The 18,670-nt window shown below is 42.1% G+C and overlaps 1 protein-coding gene across 2 annotated transcripts; it reads right to left on the bottom strand.

Annotated features, from left to right (window-relative positions):
* Nucleotides 1–7,873: 7,873 nt before the first annotated feature.
* On the bottom strand, nucleotides 7,874–12,159 carry LOC117263723 (uncharacterized). 2 transcript variants are annotated; one of them, XM_033637341.2, is made up of 3 exons: nucleotides 12,007–12,159; nucleotides 11,652–11,834; nucleotides 7,874–10,126 (listed from the first exon to the last, which is right to left on the bottom strand). In XM_033637341.2, the coding sequence occupies exons 2-3, from the start codon at nucleotides 11,827–11,829 to the stop codon at nucleotides 8,595–8,597; spliced, it is 1,710 nt and encodes a 569-aa protein (XP_033493232.1). In that variant the 5' UTR covers nucleotides 11,830–11,834; nucleotides 12,007–12,159; the 3' UTR covers nucleotides 7,874–8,594. The 2 variants fall into 2 exon arrangements, with proteins under 2 accessions (XP_033493232.1, XP_033493231.1); XM_033637340.2 differs by having other exon boundaries at nucleotides 11,652–12,159.
* Nucleotides 12,160–18,670: the final 6,511 nt, after the last annotated feature.

Consider the following 18,670-nt stretch of genomic DNA (forward strand, 5'->3'; position numbering starts at 1 on the left):
CCGCCATTGGCTATGATAATGGTTCAGACCCACCCTCAGGCTGCTGAGGCAAAGCCTCGATGGGTAAACCAATGGCTAAGCCTTTTAGAAGGCGTGGGACGGATGAAATATGATAAAGTCACAAACAACAGAAACATTTGAGTGGGTCCGCTCCATTGTTGTGGACTGGTGCACCACTTAACTCAATTTGATAAGATATGATATACATGTACACACACATACACATGCATATATACAAATGCACACATGTATGTCTATATATATACATTCACACACACATAATGATTAGAAAGTGGTCCCTGTTGCTCTCACCAACACACTTGTGATTTTTGAAAGTATGGAGCTAAGCGAAACCTTTCCTACAAATCGAACAACTATAGGGTTTCTCCCCTGTGTGGACAGTGACATGTCATCTTAGAGTTTGCTTTTGTGAGAATCCTTTATTACAAACTGAATGATCAAATGTTTTTCCCCTGTGTGAACAGTGAAGTGTCATCTCAGATGTTCCTTATATGCAAATCTTTTATTACAAACTGAACAGCTAAGTGGTTTCTCCCCTGTGTGGATTCTCATGTGTTTAACCAAAGTACTACTGGTACAGGAACTACTTTCACAAATTAAGCAGGTGAAATGCTTTCCCTCTGAATGAAGACTCATGAATCATTAAAGAGAACTTTCAAGAAAATCTTTTGCCACAAACTAAACAACTAAATGGTTTCTCTCCTGTGTGTACAGTCAAATGGTGTTTCAGATGTACCTTTTGTGCAAAACTTTTACCACAGACTGAGCAAATAAACGGTTTCTTTACTGTTAATTTATCATGTTGATCTGTTCTGTATGACATCTATTGCACGTCTGTCCATCCTGGAAGAGGGATCCCTCCTCAGTTGCTCTTCCTGAGGTTTCTACCATTTTTTTTTTCCCCCGTTAAAGGGTTTTTTTGGGGGGAGTTTTTCCTTATCCGCTGTGAGGGTCCTAAGAACAGAGGGATGTCGTATGCTGTAAAGCCCTGTGAGGCAAATTGTGATTTGTGATATTGGGCTTTATAAATAAAATTGACTGATTGATTGATTTCTTCCCAGTTTGGACTCCAGTGTGTTCCTGCAGATGCCCCTTGTTGTCAAAGCTTCTTGTACATTCAGAGGAGCTAATGGGTGTTTTTCAGTATAACATTCCACATCGCTGACAGGTACCTCACTGTTTCGCAGCAAGTTTAAACCTGACTGAGGTTCCTGTGTCTCCCCCCAGTCTCAACTGTCATCACTCTCAGGTTCAGAGTTTGAAGTCTCATCATCAGTATCTGGTTGTAAATGTGTATCTGGATCTGAGACCCTGGCTGTTCTGGTCCTCCACAGTGGCCTGCGTGTTGGGCACAGTGCTGGAGATAAGTCACGTTGTTTTGATGTTGACAAGCGCCTCAGAAATTGTGATGTACTGTGTGTTCAAGAGACATTTTTAGCTAAACGGGACTTGGAGAGTCTAAATTCATTGCACTCTGATTTTTATGGGGCTGGTGAATCCACCACTGACCTCAGTTCCAAAATCATACAAGGAAGGATACCAGGGGGAGTGGCTATCCTCTGGAAAAAGAATTATGTTTCTCTGTTTAAAGTGGTTAGATTGGATGTGGATTGGGCTATTGGCTTAGAGTTTGAGTGCAGTGACACCAAGTTCGTCATCTTCAACATATACTGTATACACCTTATGAATGTTATCAAAATGAGGCTGAATATCTCAGTAGATTAGCCTTTGTTAGCTCCTTTATTCAAGATAATGCCTCCACCTGTATTGATGTTGTAGGAGACCTGAACGCTGTAATTTCTGATGAAAATTCTCCTTTTGCTAAACACCCAACATACTTCGACTCTGATGGTGGGTTAATACTCTCTAACAAGGTGCTTATGCCTGCCAACAGTTACACTTACATCAGTGAAGCATGGCATATGACTTCATAGCTTGATCATTGTATTTGCACAGCTGACGCACATGCCTCTCTGGATGCCATGGATATATACTATAACTATGCCATTGCAGATCATATAACCTTTGCTATATCACTCAATGTAGAAAAGCTACCTATGATAACAACAGTGGCAAATAGCATGGATACAGGGAAACTGGAGTGGTCTAATTTAACTAATGACAATGTTAGGAAATATACTTCTCTCACAGACACTTTGCTGAGAAATACTGAACTGCCTAAAGATGCTATATGATGTGGTAATCTGAATTGTAGTAACCCACAACATAGTATTGATTTATGTGTTTTATATGAGTCTATTATGAAGTCACTTCATTTCTCTGGTAAGCCTTTTCATAAACCTCAGCCAAAGAGATATAATATCAAGCCTGGCTGGAAGGAGTATGTGGCAGAGCTCCATACTGAAGCTAGAGCAGCATTTAAAGCATGGGTAGACTCACAAGAAACAGGAAATGCAAATTATAAATACGCTCTTAGATTTATTAAAAGAAATGAAAATTCTATGAGATCTGACTCATTGGCTAAAATTTTGCAAAACAATAGCTATAATGACTTCTGGAAAGAGATTAGAGCTATGAACAATTGCAAAAAGTTCTTGCCGGCAAATATTGATGGAGCCAGTGGTTCAGATGAAATCAGAAACATTATTGTTAACTGTTTAACTGTATTGGGAGGAATACTTTTGATGTGTGTATTATTGATTATGATGGAGAGGTTTTTAATACAGAAGAGATTAATTGTGCTGTCTTGGCTTTAGATGACAATAAAGCATGTGGAGCTGATAAGATAACTGCTGAACATCTAAAATATGCTCTCAAAAAACTTTGCCTCTTACTTGCTATCTGAAAAAAAGAAAGAAAATCCTCCTCAACAGGCTAGAAAAATACATCACTACCACTGACAACCAGTTTGGTTTTAAACGTAAACATGGCACTGACATGTATTTTTGCTTTAAAGGACATTTTAGATAAATATAAGAACTCCACAATGTTTATTTGCTTTATAGATGCCTCTATGGCTTTTGATCGCATTAATCACAATAAATTATTCAATAAATTGCATTGTAGATGGGTCCCTAAATGGGTAATCAGAATTCTTGTTTATTGGTATGCTCATCAGTCTATGGAGGTTAGATGGGGGTGCTCTGTATCAGAATCATTTCATGTAATGGAGTTCGACAGGGCAGCATTCTGTCTCCTTTTCTTTTTAATGTATACACGGATGACTTGTCCCAACAGTTAAATGCATGTAACACAGGGTGTTGGTCAGCAATATTGTAATAAATCATCTTATGTATGCAGATGATTTGGCAGTCTTCTGCCCATATTTTGCTGTTGAAAATTTGCTCTGACTATGGTGCAGCCCTCCCCCTCTCTGCTCCAACACTGACTGACAGCTGACTCCGCTCATAGCACTGGTGATCTGAACCGGTCAGTGGTGAAAAAAAGCACTTTTAATGCGCAAACTTATACGGGATGCATTTGCCCCAGTTACCGTTTTAGCTCGTTTCGCGGCTCCGGTTGCATCCGCCTCCCTCAATACTGAACCAATTTTAGAACGAGTTGTACCCATGAATCATACGCACACATACACATGGGGAAATAGGGCCCAGGTTGAAAAATACCAAAGTTGTCCTTTAAAGGGCCCTTGCACCCCTGTGCCTGTTGGGGTGTGCCGCAATTGCAACCATGTTGCCAAACGCAGACTGGTAGACTATGCGCTGGTGCCTTGGTCACAGGAGGAAGGAATTTGATGACATTTCTGTCTCCACTAGGTGGTGCTATGAAGTTCTATGCACATTGCAGCATGTAATCCAAAGTTTTAGCAATTTCGTATTTCATGGCGAGACATTAGAACTCGATGCCACACCACAGCTACACTGTTCAATGCTGACCAAATCTTTTGATAACTTTTGATCACAAAGTTGTCTAGGTGGTACACACCAGTTTTGAAGTTAATCGGATTATGTCTGCAGGAGGAGTTTGTTAAAATGCAAACCATGGAAGACGCCAAAAAAGGAAATTCAAAATGGCCAACTTCCTGTTGGGTTAAGCCTATGGGTCCAAGAGGCTTTTTTGTGCATCAGGGCGTGATACATATGTGTACCAATTTTCATACATGTCGGTAAAACATGCCGCAGGGGCTGCCCTTTAAAGTGCTTGCCAAGCCATTGGGCCACACCAGACTATTAAGGAGCGTGTGAAGTTTCAGGCAGATTGAACCAAGTACACTTAAGTTAATGCAAGTTGCTGTGTTATGGCAGACTGTTGACCTTTGCCATGCTGTCATGGCAACACCATTTGGTGAAATTTCACAGTCTCCACAATATAACATATCCAACATCTTAAGGCCTTTCTGACAGGAGGAGCATATCAAGCTCTAAAAAATGGAATTTCCTGTCACCACTAGGTGGCCCTATGACAATTACAGAATATTGTCACATAGATGTGTTCAGGGTGGGTCTGTTATGAATCATGTAAAGTTTGGTGGTGATCGGACCATTTACCCCAAAGTTATAGCAATATCAGGTTTCATGGCGAGACATCAAAATTTGATGCTCCGCAGTGGGCGTGCCCTTTAATGTGAGGTAGATCTTTTAACAACTTTTGATACCAAAGTAGCCAAGCTTGCACAAACCAATTTTGAAGTCAATCCGATGAATTCTGTAGGAGGAGTTCGTTAAAATACAACATGTGGGAAAAATGGCATCCCGTTGGGTTAAGGCAGTGGGTCCAAGAGACTTTTTTTGTGCATCTGGGCATAATAGACGTGTACTGATTTTCATGTATTTTGAAACATGCAGTCCCTGCTCATGTTGAGAGGGTGTGGCCAAGCCATTTTGTCCCATAAGTGTAAGTGACCTGTGGAAAACTTCCCCACATCTTATCAGTGCCCAGATCTTCCTCCTTGTCTCCCAGCAAAAATATGCTGTCTGTAGTGCTGGTGCCCAAACTATGATTGCACTTTCACATTTTCCAGCCACCATGGACACAAAGAGGCGGATTGGGAGAGAGAGCCGCCCCTCTCTCTCAAACTCAAACCAGTCTTTACTCTCATGTGCTCCATGGTAAATAAATATAGTAATAATTAAAGCCTTGTGTTAACAAATGAATGTCCACAAAAACACTGGACAGCTTTTCATTTGAAATTGGATAAAAAAGTTGTTGATAATATTTATATATTTTTAATGTTAATCACATACTCTATATAAACATCGAAACTACAGTGAAAGCTGAAATGTTGCTGTGAAGACAATAGAGTAGAAGCACTGCTGGGTCTGTATGGTGATCACATACGGGTGCTCTTTGGATACTTAGGTCATACTGTGCTTATATCGTGAAGGGCTTATTGCATGGCTGAAATATGGTCTCAGTAAAAATATATACCATGCATATGCAGTATTTTATTTACCATATGTCATAGATTTTTGTTAGATATTAGATGTTAGATAAGGGATTCCATTCAGTGATTGGTCATTTCTATGGACTTGGAAGTGACGTCACCTAAAATTCCGTTTATGGCACATAGTACTGTCGTGATTCAGCTCTGAGACTGACACTTAAGATTCAGTCCTACACTTCACTAAAAGTATGAGTAGGACGCTTGATAACTAACTTTTAAGTGCAGCTTTCAGCGAAGAATTTTTTTAGTCATATGTCAACTCTTAGCAGTGCTCTTAGGAGTAATTCTAAGAAGCTTGATAAATACGGGCCCAGGTCAGCAGGGAGAGTCCAGCAGGATCAACCAGGTTATGTTGCATCTTATGGTTACTGATATGAAGTTTTATATTGTTACAACTGTGATCTCCATAACATTTTGTCTACAGACAATTTATTTTTGTTATGACTGTAATTATTCCAGGTTGGTTGTTTCTCTTCATTATAGGCCTGTTTCCACCAAACACTTTCAGTATGGCACCTTTGGAAACAAAAGTAACCCTTTAGACATAGTACCTAGACCCTAGGTCTGTTTAACGTTTACACCGCAAACAGTACTCTTAAATGTGGGCGAAGTTATCACTCACTGCTACTTCCAGCACTTGCTGTATTTCCTCATCACTGGTGACACAGATGGAAGTCTGCACCTAGTTTATCATCCACAGAATGAGGCTGCACGCCGACATTTTCAGAACAAAATAGAACAGGCTGCAGTGAGAGTCTCTCTCCGTCGGATAATTAAAATTAACAGGTTTGTGCATTTGGTCCTTCTCAGGCAAGCGCAGGGGTTTTAGTGTTGCCACAGCCCACAGGAACGATGCTTTTTTTTCCCTTCATGTGACAATTAGAATATATGAAGTTAACATAACCCGGTCGAAATTAATATATATAAACCATAGGCGTTTCTAGCCCATTTTTTGGGGTGCTGAAGCACCCCTAAACTGAATCCCAGCATCCCTAAAATTTGAGAGATTTTTTTTACATTTTTTTTTTTACTGTATGTCCTTTTTTAACAAGCTAGAAAAGTGTCAAAACCATACAGTACTTGGTTGAAACGTAATATTTTAACAACAAAAATACAGCAGCCCCCCCGCCTCATCCACAGAATGGTTTGATCCACCCCATCCCTCCCACCTTTCCCCGACTCGGGCTCTGAGCGCTCTATCTGATGCGCTGATGCGCTGCCCTCCAGAGTGGGTGATATGCAGTAGTGGTGTAAGTACCTGGCTTAAACCAGGATATGTGGCACATTTCTTAACTTCTACCACTCAATACCAACACATTATTATCATTACCAGTCCTCATTTTTGCTGCATTTAATCGTAGGTCACTGTTTATGTTGTTAGGTAGGAGTTAGCTGATGTTTTTTCTAGCTAGGAAACGTTACAGGTGGTCAGTGCCACTGTCCTCTGTTTGAATTGGAATGAGAGAAGCTAGCTGTTGTGTCATGTGCATGTGTTAATATTAAAGCCAAGGTGCTACTGACTAGCTAACTGACTGGATGCCCATTAACATTATAACTCCTGTTATGCGTGTGTGTGCGTGTGTGTGTACAGCCAGCCAGCCAGCCTCATCATGGATATAAGATTGTTTTTTCGAAAAAAAGAGCCAGGTTCAGGTAAGAGTGTCAGATCAATTGGTCTGTCTATCTACAATGATGTTGTAAGCTGGATCAATGTATCAGTTTATCTCTTATTAGATATAAAACGCATTGTTTGGTTATTTGCCTTTTGGTTGACAGTACAAAGAGAGAGAGAGGAGCAGAGAGAGGACTTTATTTATTAGTATTCTTATTAGTATTTTTTCATATTTATGTAATTTTTCATCTAGTTGAATACAATCTATTTGTGTATGATTGTCAGTCCAAAGAGGGAGAGATGAAAAAGGGGAAGGAGAGAAGAGAGTACAAGATCAGGAAGAACCAGGTAAGAAAACAAACAAAGAATAGTGAAGGAGCTGCTGTATCAAAATGAGTTGTCTTCCCCCAGAAATTAGGGTTACGATCTGTTTCTTTTATGATTCCAATCCATTCCTCTTTTGCTGTGGCTCAGCTTTTAAATAACCTTTATCAGATTTGATGGTTTTGTCACAGACTTTCCCAAAAAGTGTTGTGCTTTTCTTTCACAAATGTGGGAATGAAATTGCGTTAAAATGTACAAAACAGTGACCTTTATTTTGCCTGGCCGGGCAGCTCTCTGGGTGCTCAGCACCCCTAAACCTCTGATCCTAGAATCGCCCCCGATATAAACGCTTGAAGATCAACTCATTACTAAAAGTGTATTTCATCCAAGAGAGACAATAAAAACTAATGGAACGACCAAAGCTGTCACACTGAAATTTAGGTGTGCTGATGGATTCACGCTGTCAACTCATGCATCGAGTAACATTACAAGTAAATTCCACCTTAAAAGTTGGTGGCAGTCGGACCAGTGAATTAAGAGATTTTTTCTCTACAGTCTACAGCTGCTGCAAGAGGCAGCAAAACATCCTTTTATTTCATAGTTACAGTTTACCAATATATGTAAAACTCTCTATGGTATAAACAGTGGTTACATAAGCTTCAAATCCAGCCACAACTCAGCCCTGAGCCGAGTGACCATCCTCTATTGACCAATCAACAGACTACAACGTTTCTAGCTCCACCTTTTAAGTACCAGGTCAGTGTGCTAGGTATTCCAACAGAGGGTACCTAGCACCAAAAATGGGGATGGTACAAAACGGTTCTATTGGTACCATCCACAACTTTCCACACTGGAAATGGGAAAAATGCGTACCGAAGTGAACTGAACTGAACTGAACTGAACTGTAATGCTTGGTGGAAATGGGGCTTATGTGTTAGACCCACCCCTCACTCATCCACAGCTCCACTCTCTCCTCCAAAACGATCTCTTCTGGCTCCATAAATCCAAAATGGCAAACTCTAGGCTTCAAAACAGGAGTCTACAAACCAATGGGTGATGTCCTGGTGGCTACATCCATTATTTTGTACATTCTATGGTTTCACCACACTCACAACACATTTCATTTGATATCAGTTACAGGGACTTTTTCACAAAATTCATAAAGACTGAGTTCCGCTGGGCTCTGTCCAATCATCATCACAGTCTCCAGTTCAGAAGTGTCTCCAGGCTTGTTATCAGAAGCCAGTTAAGCAGTTAAATGGTTTTTCAACAGTACTACATTTTCAAATCACTGACAGAGACATTATCAGTTTTCAAAGAATGTAAACCTGACAGAGGGTCTCTGGTCTCCCAATCGTCAGCACTGACTTCAGTCTCAGAAGAGTCCAGAGAGTCATCTTCACTAACTGGTTGTAAATGTGTATCTGGATCTGAGTTCCTGGATGGTTCTGCTCCTCCACAGTCCTCTAAATCAGCTTCTGTTTCCATCTGGCCAGTAGAGCTACTGGCTGAAGGGTCTGCCTCTCTGTTGTCCTCAGTTTGACTCTGATGAAGGTGTGAGGACTGGTGGCCAACACATTTATGTGTTTTGACCTGTGGACGCCAGGCAAATCTTTTGTGACAAACACTGCAGCTGAATCGTTTCTCTCCTGTGTGGATGCACATGTGTTGTGTCAAATGTCCCTTTCGTGAAAATCTTTTATCACAAACTGAGCAGCTAAATGGTCTCTCTCCTGTGTGGACTGCCATGTGAAACTGTAAACTTCCTCTATGTGTAAAAGACTTATTACACACTGAGCAGCTGAATGGTTTCTCTCCCGTGTGGATGCTCATGTGTTGCCTCAGACTTGAGACTTGAGTGAAAGTATTACCACAAACTGAGCAACTAAACGGTTTCTCTCCTGTGTGATTCCTCATGTGTCTGTTCAAATGTCCACTTCCTATGAAACACTTACCACACACTGAGCAGCTGAAAGGTTTCTCTCCTGTGTGGATGCTCATGTGTTGTTTCAGACTTGATGCTTGTGTGAAAGCTTTCCCACAAACTGAGCAGCAGAAAGGTTTCTCTCCCGTGTGGATTTTCATGTGTGTCTGTAAACTCCCACTCTGTATGAAAGATCTCTTACAGACCAAGCAACTAAAAGGTTTCTCTCCTGTGTGGATTTTCTCATGAGTGTGTAAACTTCCACTGTGAGCAAAGGATTTCTTACAAAATGTGCAGCTAAAAGGTTTCTCTCCTGTATGAGATCTCATGTGTACCTTCAGATGTTCACTGGTACCGTATCTTTTGTCACACTCAGAGCAGCTAAATGGTTTCTCACCAACATTACATCTCAAACCACTGACAGTGACCTCATCACTTTTCAGATAGTTTAAGCTTAACTGAGGTTCTCTGGTCTCCTTCCAGTCACCACTGTCATCGGTCTCGGGTTCAGAAGAGACTCCAGTCTTGTCTTCAGGATCTGGTTGTAAATGTGTATCTGGATCTGAGTTTCTGGCTGGTTCTGGTCCTCCACAGTCCTCTCCATCAGCTCCTGTTTCCATCTGTTCAGTTTGTCTTTGATGAAGCTGTGAGAACTGAGCTTTCTCTTCATCATCTTCTTCACTCTTCACAGGGACAGAAGTAAATGTGAACTTGATATCAGCCTCCTCCAGCCCTTGAAGCTGCTCTCCGTCCTGACTGCTCCAGAGTTCCTCCTGTTCCTCTTTAATGTGTGGGGGCTCTGGGTCCTCCTGGTCCAGACTGGAACGGGACTTCTGCTGCTCTTCTTCACCAACAATTACTTTCTGGACATCTAAAGGTAAAGCTGAAACAAACAAATAGCCATTAATGTGAACCTTGAAGAGGACTTATTATGCTTTTGGGTTTTTTCCCTCTTCCTTAGTGTATTATGTAGCATTTTTTATGCATCTATAAGGTCTGCAAAGTAAGAAAAGAGTCCTCGCTAAAGGGAACTCTCTCTCCCCACAGACACGCAGCTCTTCATCTGCCTGAAAGGCCTCATTTGCATTCCTGCCTTTACTTCAAAACACCTTGATAATGCACACAGTGCCCGCCTGCAGGCCATTGAGCCATGCCCCCAAACAAACCTAAGTTGAGTTGAAGGTGTGAGAAAGAATAGTATCAGTAACATTGTTAACACTCTGCTACATTACAGAGAAATACAAAACCGTACTAATGAACCTTCATTAATATAGGCCTATATTTTATCTACAAGTGCACATCACACACTGAGCGAGCCGCCTGTTAATGACGCTGTCTGCAAAGCAGTAATGATTGTGGCTAACGGGCATGTAGCTACTTCCATGTTTCAGATGATACGTCATGTTTGTAGTCTGAAGATGAGTTTACATATCACCTTGGGTTCGTCCTTCACCTTCTCAAAATGATCCCACACTTTGGATTTCCTGCCCGACATGTTATTAATCAGCCTGTGGAATAACCACAGGTACCAGCCCTGGAAATTAGGGTCTGTACACATAATGTCTTTAACCGCCTGGAAAACATGAGGCTGAGCACTGGGTGCTACTCTTGTGCCTTTTCTGTGCCAGCTTACAAGAGCACGGCAGCAGGTTGTGTCTGAGTTTGCTAAGCAACCATAACAAGCATCTTATAGCCTATTTACCTGGAATCCTGAGTGCAGAGCTGATCTTCTTCCAGGCGCCGCTTATAAGTGTGTAGGCCTATCGACTGTGGGACAGATGTAAAGCTGTGCATAGCCCTGCACTAAAATGATCAACTTGCAGACTAATAACCTTTCTGGTCCACTAGCATTTGGTCGATTATTAGGGGGCAGCCCCATCCTTAACTTAGAGAAACACCAAATGTCTTCTTTGTAGTAGTAGTAACAGTAACAGTAGTATTACAGTCATAGTATTCTTATGTTCTGCCCCTCACACTTGTCAACAATTTGGATAAAACATTAAAAACACCTCCTAAATCAAAATACCAGCAGCAGTTGCATTACAGTGGACTTTAAAGTGATCACTAGTTGTGTTTATTGCTTTGCAGTCTGCAACGCAGTAACACTGTGGTTATTTTATCAATTTATGGCTTGTGGTTCTTCGAGAGGTTGATCACTTTGCAATGGGGACATGGTGAACTCGAGCATGTGTACAAAAAAAGCTAAATAAAAGGTGCATTGTTCTGTAATAATGTAGTAAAGAAGACCTATATTTAAAGTAAGCCATTCGTTATAAATATTAGATATATGAGCAAGTAAGACATGACAACAAGGCCTGTTCATTAAACCAAAATAGTTCATTACAGCCGCTCTCCTGCTGTACTGGTCTGGGGTCAGTTTAAACAGAGAAGAAGTGACAATATCTTACCTGCTCTGTGTAACTGAAGCTGAGGGCTGAAAACAGCGTCCAGTAGTTTCCGTTGTCGCTCGTTCTCCTCTTTTGATCGACAAAGCCCCTCCTCGTACTGTGCTATCGTTCTTTCAAACAGCCCAAATATTTCTTCAGCAGCCACAGTTAGTCGCTGCCTCACCAACGCTCTCAGCATTTGGGCTTTAGACATTTCAACACAAAGACAGAAACTTTTGTCTCCACGTCAAAAAAACACCGTTTGCCCTCCGTCATTCACTCTAACAGGATGCTGTGTTGCTAACTTCCGTCACCGTCAGTCTTATTTCTAGCTAGCATGCTAAGCTATCTTTAGTAGCTTTGTAGGCTAACTTACCGGGTAATGAGTCAGAGGAAAAACATTCAGGCCAGAGTCCGTTCAGACATACAGAGGCCCTGTTGATCACTACTGCTGAAGCTGACAAACACTTTCTCACTAACAACAAATGGACTCTCTTACGAGCTGAACAAGTCAGACACCATTTTGCTATAATAGTCAGCAAATGAAACACTTCCGGGTCCTCTCGCTTTTCAAAATAAAGATTTTCTTGACATGATTTAACATGTTGACAACAAATATTGCATTCTCACAGAATTTAATTGTCTTTTCAAGGCCGTACCCAAAGCATTTCTCGTCTTAGCCAAAACACATTATTGCATGCTCAGTCCTCATCTACCCGCGCTTTTTATGAAGGGGTTTCATTTTCTTGAAAAAAGATGTTCAAACAAATTAATTCGACCCATCTTAACAAACGATTATACCAATCTTCCAGAAATAATATTTTGAATCTATTAACCAATCAACAGTATCCAAGAACAAAGTTCTTCAAATACCCAGCTCCATCCAAAACAAAAGAAATCCACTCCAAAATAATGAATGATTTTTACCCTTCTTGAATTTTTAAGACTAAGATTAAGTTTAAAGAACAATGTATGTGTTTTCTACAATGGTGATATTGAAGCCTTATTATATCTTTTAATTTTTGTTTACATTATGTTCAATAATGTTTAATTTATGGTTAATTTAAAGTTTATTATGCTTAATTTATTCTATTTTGTGACTTTTTTTGTTTTGTTTGTTGTCTTTGTGTTTTGTATCTCTGGTGTTGTGTTCACTACAGATGATAAGTATTCGATATTTGCCCTGTTATGTCATACATTACCTGTATGAATGGTTAAATAAAAAAGTAAAAAAAATAAAAATAAAAAAAATGTTGACAACAGATTAGGGGTGAGTAATATGACAGGCTTGTCCAAGATGAAATGCCCCTCACATGGAAAATAGATAAGATCAGGCAGCTGATCTTAGGAGGTGGTGACAAAAAGCTGCAGTGAAGTTGGACAGTTTTCTGACCATTTCCAGCAGCCTTCAGTCCATACAGGAAGTCACAGAAACACTCACATCCTGTTAGATCTGAGCTCAATTTATTAAAATGTTATCAGACCCATATATCAGCTTGTTCACAGCCTCCAGTTGTTTTAATAATGACCGAGTGACCTATTATATATAATGCTTTACAGGTTCATGGTGCAACCTCCATTTTACATGTCATGTATAACAGCATCATATCAGTTTGCTGCTGTATGTAAATCTGCTGAGCAGACATGTTACCATCCAATTACATAAATAAATGAAAAATATTAACCTTCTAATCAAACACAGAGGAATGTTATGTACAACAGACTACTATGTATAGTTTAAGATGAATGTATTTAGGCTGAATACGAAACGGCACCATCAGTCATACAGCATGTTCTCTGTTAATAGAATAAACCTTCAAATCAGACAAATCAAATCTAAATCTGACATTTAACAAAAGTGAAAAGTTTATCTAAAATGTCATAGTGTTGAGTCAACATCTAAACCAATCAACTATTAGATCAAGTGACAGCCAGGCATTTCCCATCATGCTCTGGGTCTTGCAGTTCATGGAAAGCAGCTGCAGTGCCTGGCTCTACAACTTAGGCCGCCTCAATCAGAATCAGAATCAGAAATACTTTATTGATCCCAGAGGGGAAATTATTTATGTTACAGGTGCTCCTTGCAAGAAAGGAAAGATACGTGAAAATATAAGAAATTTAAACAGTAGTATTTACAGATATATATAGTTAAATAAACAGGAATTATTAACAAACATAAACGTAAATAAATAAATAAATATATATATATATATATATATATATATATATATATATATATATATATATAGCACTGGCCACCACAGACTCAGAGAAAATCCTGAGCATAGTCCGGCAGATGTTGAAGGACCTCAGTCGCCTCAGAAAATAGAGATGGCTCTGGCCCTTCTGTAGAGAGCGTTAGTGTTCTTAGCCCAGTCCAGTTTATTGTCAGTGTGTACCCCCAGGTACTTATAGTCCTCTACAATGTCCACACTGACCTCATGGATGGAAACAGGGGTCACCAGTGTCTTGGTCCTCCTCAGATCCACAGCCAGTTCCTTTGTCTTTGCCACGTTGAGCTGCAGATGGTTCTGCTCACACCATGTGACAACATTATCCACAACAGCCCTGTACTCATCCTCATCACCCTTGGTGATACATCCAACTATAGCAGAGACAACAGAAAACTTCTGAAGATGGCAGGTCTCAGTGCAATAGCTGAAGTCCGTGGTGTAGAGGGTGAAGAGGAAGGGAGAGAGGACAGTCCCTTGCGGGGCCCCGGTATTGCTGACCACCTGCATTGCTGTCAGCTTGTCACCCAGTAGAGCTGGACGTACAGTACAGGCCAAAAGTTTGGACACACCTTCTCATTCAATGCGTTTTCTTTATTTTCATGACTATTTACATTGTAGATTCTCACTGAAGGCATCAAAACTATGAATGAACACGTGGAGTTATGTACTTAACAAAAAAAGGTAAAAATAACTGAAAACATGTTTTATATTCTAGTTTCTTCAAAATAGCCACCCTTTGCTCTCATTACTGCTTTGCACACTCTTGGCATTCTCTCCATGAGCTTCAAGAGGTAGTCACCTGAAATGGTTTTCCAACAGTCTTGAAGGAGTTCCCAGAGGTGTTCAGCACTTGTTGGCTCCTTTGCCTTCACTCTGCAGTCCAGCTCACCCCAAACCATCTCGATTGGGTTCAGGTCCGGTGACTGTGGAGGCCAGGTCATCTGCTGCAGCACTCCATCACTCTCCTTCTTGGTCAAACAGCCCTTACACAGCCTGGAGGTGTGTTTGGGGTCATTGTCCTGTTGAAAAATAAATGATCGTCCAACTAAACGCAAACCGGATGGGATGGCATGTCGCTGCAGGATGCTGTGGTAGCCATGCTGGTTCAGTGTGCCTTCAATTTTGAATAAATCCCCAACAGTGTCACCAGCAAAACACCCCCACACCATCACACCTCCTCCTCCATGCTTCACAGTGGGAACCAGGCATGTGGAATCCATTCGTTCACCTTTTCTGCGTCTCACAAAGACACGGCGGTTGGAACCAAAGATCTCAAATTTGGACTCATCAGACCAAAGCACAGATTTCCACTGGTCTAATGTCCATTCCTTGTGTTTCTTGGCCCAAACAAATCTCTTCTGCTTGTTGCCTCTCCTTAGCAGTGGTTTCCTAGCAGCTATTTGACCATGAAGGCCTGATTCGCGCAGTCTCCTCTTAACAGTTGTTCTAGAGATGGGTCTGCTGCTAGAACTCTGTGTGGCATTCATCTGGTCTCTGATCTGAGCTGCTGTTAACTTGCGATTTCTGAGGCTGGTGACTCGGATGAACTTATCCTCAGAAGCAGAGGTGACTCTTGGTCTTCCTTTCCTGGGTCGGTCCTCATGTGTGCCAGTTTCGTTGTAGCGCTTGATGGTTTTTGCGACTCCACTTGGGGACACATTTAAAGTTTTTGCAATTTTCCGGACTGACTGACCTTCATTTCTTAAAGTAATGATGGCCACTGGTTTTTCTTTAGTTAGCTGATTGGTTCTTGCCATAATATGAATTTTAACAGTTGTCCAATAGGGCTGTCGGCTGTGTATTAACCTGACTTCTGCACAACACAACTGATGGTCCCAACCCCATTGATAAAGCAAGAAATTCCACTAATTAACCCTGATAAGGCACACCTGTGAAGTGGAAACCATTTCAGGTGACTACCTCTTGAAGCTCATGGAGAGAATGCCAAGAGTGTGCAAAGCAGTAATCAGAGCAAAGGGTGGCTATTTTGAAGAAACTAGAATATAAAACATGTTTTCAGTTATTTCACCTTTTTTTGTTAAGTACATAACTCCACATGTGTTCATTCATAGTTTTGATGCCTTCAGTGAGAATCTACAATGTAAATAGTCATGAAAATAAAGAAAACGCATTGAATGAGAAGGTGTGTCCAAACTTTTGGCCTGTACTGTATGTTGTTGAACGCTCTAGAGAAGTCAAATAACATGACCCTCACAGTGCTCGCTGGCTTATCCAAATGGGCGTAGACACGGTTCAGCAGGTAGATGATGGCGTCCTCAATTCCAAGTCAGGGCTGATAGGTGAACTGGAGGGGGTCCAAAAGTGGCTTGACCATGGGCTGGAGCTGCTCCAAAACGAGTCTCTCCAGGGTCTTCATGATGTGGGAGGTCAATGCCACGGGTCTGTAGTCCTTGGAGTCACTGGGACGTGATGTCTTTGGCACAGGAACGAGGCAGGATGTCTTCCACAGGATGGGGACCCTCCTGGAGACTCAGGCTCATGTTGAAGACATGCTGAAGTACTCCACATAGCTGGGGGGCACAGGCTTTGAGCTCCCTGGGGCTGACACCATCAGGGCCTGCAGCCTTATTTGAGTGGAGTCTCATCAGCTGTCTTCTCACATGGTCAGCAGTGAAGCACATTGTGGAGGTGACGACACGTGGGGAAGGGGTGTAGTCCTCATGATGGAGAGTGCAGTCAGTCTGGCCACGGGGGGAGGAGGTGTGAGGAGGAGGAGGGGGGGTCAAGAAGGAGGGTGTTGTGGTGTGAGAGGGAGGAGTGGGGGAGGAGGGCAGAGTGAGAGATGGTTGACCAAGATAGACAGCAGAAGAGTCGGGGGGGGGGGGGGGGGGTATGTGCAGGTCCAGCAGTGTCAAATCTGCTAAAAAACAGATTGAGTTCATTGGCCCTGTCCATGCTGCCTTCAATTCCTCTGTTGTTGTTGGTCCTGAAGCCAGTGATGGTCCTCATTCCACTCCAGACCTCTCTCATGTTGTTATGCTGGAGTTTCCTCTCCAGCTTCCTCCTGTACCTCTCCTTAGCCTCCCTTATCTTCATCTTCAGCTCTCCCTGTATTGTTCTCACCTCCTCCCTGTTACCAGCTCTGAAGGCCCTCTTCTTTGCGTTGAGGATGACTTTGATGTCCTTTGTTACCCACGGTTTGTTATTTGGATAACAATGGACAGTCCTGGCTAGGACAGTGGAGTCCACACAGAAACTGATGTAGTCCATGATGCACTCTGTGAGCCCGTCGATGTCCTCCCCATGTGGCTCACAGAGTGCCTGCCAGTCTGTCACACCAAAACAGCCCTGCAGTGTCTCATAAGTCTCCTCCAACCATCTCCTCACTGTCCTCATGGTTGCAGGCTGGCTCTTGACTAGTGGTACATAGCAGGGGTTGAGGTGCACCAGGTTGTGGTCTGACCTACCCAGAGGGGGGAGGGGGGAGCAGCTGTATGCATCTTTGGCGTTAGCATACAGCAAGTCCAGTGTTCTCTCCTCTCTGGTAGGACAGCTCACATACTGTGTAAATGTGGGCAATGTTGTTTCCATGGTGACATGGTTGAAGTCACCCGAGATAGCTATGAAGGCACTCGGGTGTTTAGTCTGCAGGCGGGCTATGGTGGAGTGAATGACGTCACATGCCGACGTCGGGTTGGCAGAGGGGGGGATGTAAACAGTTACGTTAGGCTCGTTCGAGATGAACTGCGCCTCACCTGAAAAGTAGACGAGAGCAGGTGGCCGCAGCAGGGGGCGGTGACAAAAAGCTGCAGTGAAGTTGGACAGTTTCCCGACAGTTTCCAGCAGCCTTCAGTCCATGCAGGAAGTCACAGACACACTTACATCCTGTCTGGAATGATGTCAATTCATTAAAGTGATCAGACCCATATATCAGTTTGTTTTCACCATCAGTCACACAACATGTTTTCTGCTCACAGAATAAACCTTCAGGTCAGACAAAGACAATCTTAATCTATAAAATTCAATACAAATGAGTAGTTTATCTAAAACGTCATATTGTTGGGTCAGCATCTTAACCAATCAGCTGTTAGATCAGGTGAGATCTAAAAACTGCTGCCGCCTTGCTCTCGCGGTTTTATCGCCGTCCACTTTTGTAATACGTCAGAGCAAGTCGGGATGAAGTCGGACACAAAACTAACCGGCATGCATTGTGCGCCGATCGCCGGTGATCAAATCTGCGCAGGACTGGCTCATCTCGAACAAAGAGCACGGATACCAAAAGGCGAAGCTCCGTTGAATTTTGGTCAACAGCCACTAGGTGCGCTGCGGTAGCGCTGCCGCCATTTTGGACTGTTGAGTTTAGACTGTTGCACCAGAGATACTGGATGAAGCGAGATACCCAACTCAGCTCACTTCCTGATTCAGTGACGTCAGCGCCACGCCCCCGTAGGAGACTTGCGGCAGCTCTGAATGTATTGTCGTCAATGAGGAAAATGAACGTGATCACAATTTATGGTCAATTCTTTCGCCCAGTAGTCACTAAAGTAAATATTGGGTTCATTTTCCACAAGCCACACATCTTACCAACATTCTGACACTAAAGCTGCATTTTTCATCCGCACAGATCAAGAGAAAGTTAACTTTGTTTGAGCCCTGTCCGTCTCAGAAAACAAGTTCTCGCGAGATCTCGTGATCTTGATAAACAGGCGGTAAAATCACAGTTAGTTTACAAACAGTTATTTACCGCTAGTAATAAATAAAAAATGCCCAAGCTTTGTGCAGCAATAGGTTGCAATAATAGGAAGAATGTATTTTCATTCCACCTGCTTCTCGATCCGCATACAC

Source organism: Epinephelus lanceolatus, chromosome 16 (genome assembly GCF_041903045.1).
Source record: "Epinephelus lanceolatus isolate andai-2023 chromosome 16, ASM4190304v1, whole genome shotgun sequence".
Taxonomy (NCBI): domain Eukaryota; kingdom Metazoa; phylum Chordata; class Actinopteri; order Perciformes; family Serranidae; genus Epinephelus; species Epinephelus lanceolatus.

Coding starts and splice junctions, on each gene's coding strand:
- LOC117263723 (XM_033637340.2), bottom strand. CDS start 11,844: ATGTCTAAAGCCCAAATGCTGAGAGCGTTGGTGAGGCAGCGACTAACT. Junction 10,127..11,651: donor GCTTCAGTTACACAGAGCAG/GTAAGATATTGT, acceptor TGTTTGTTTCAG/CTTTACCTTTAGATGTCCAG.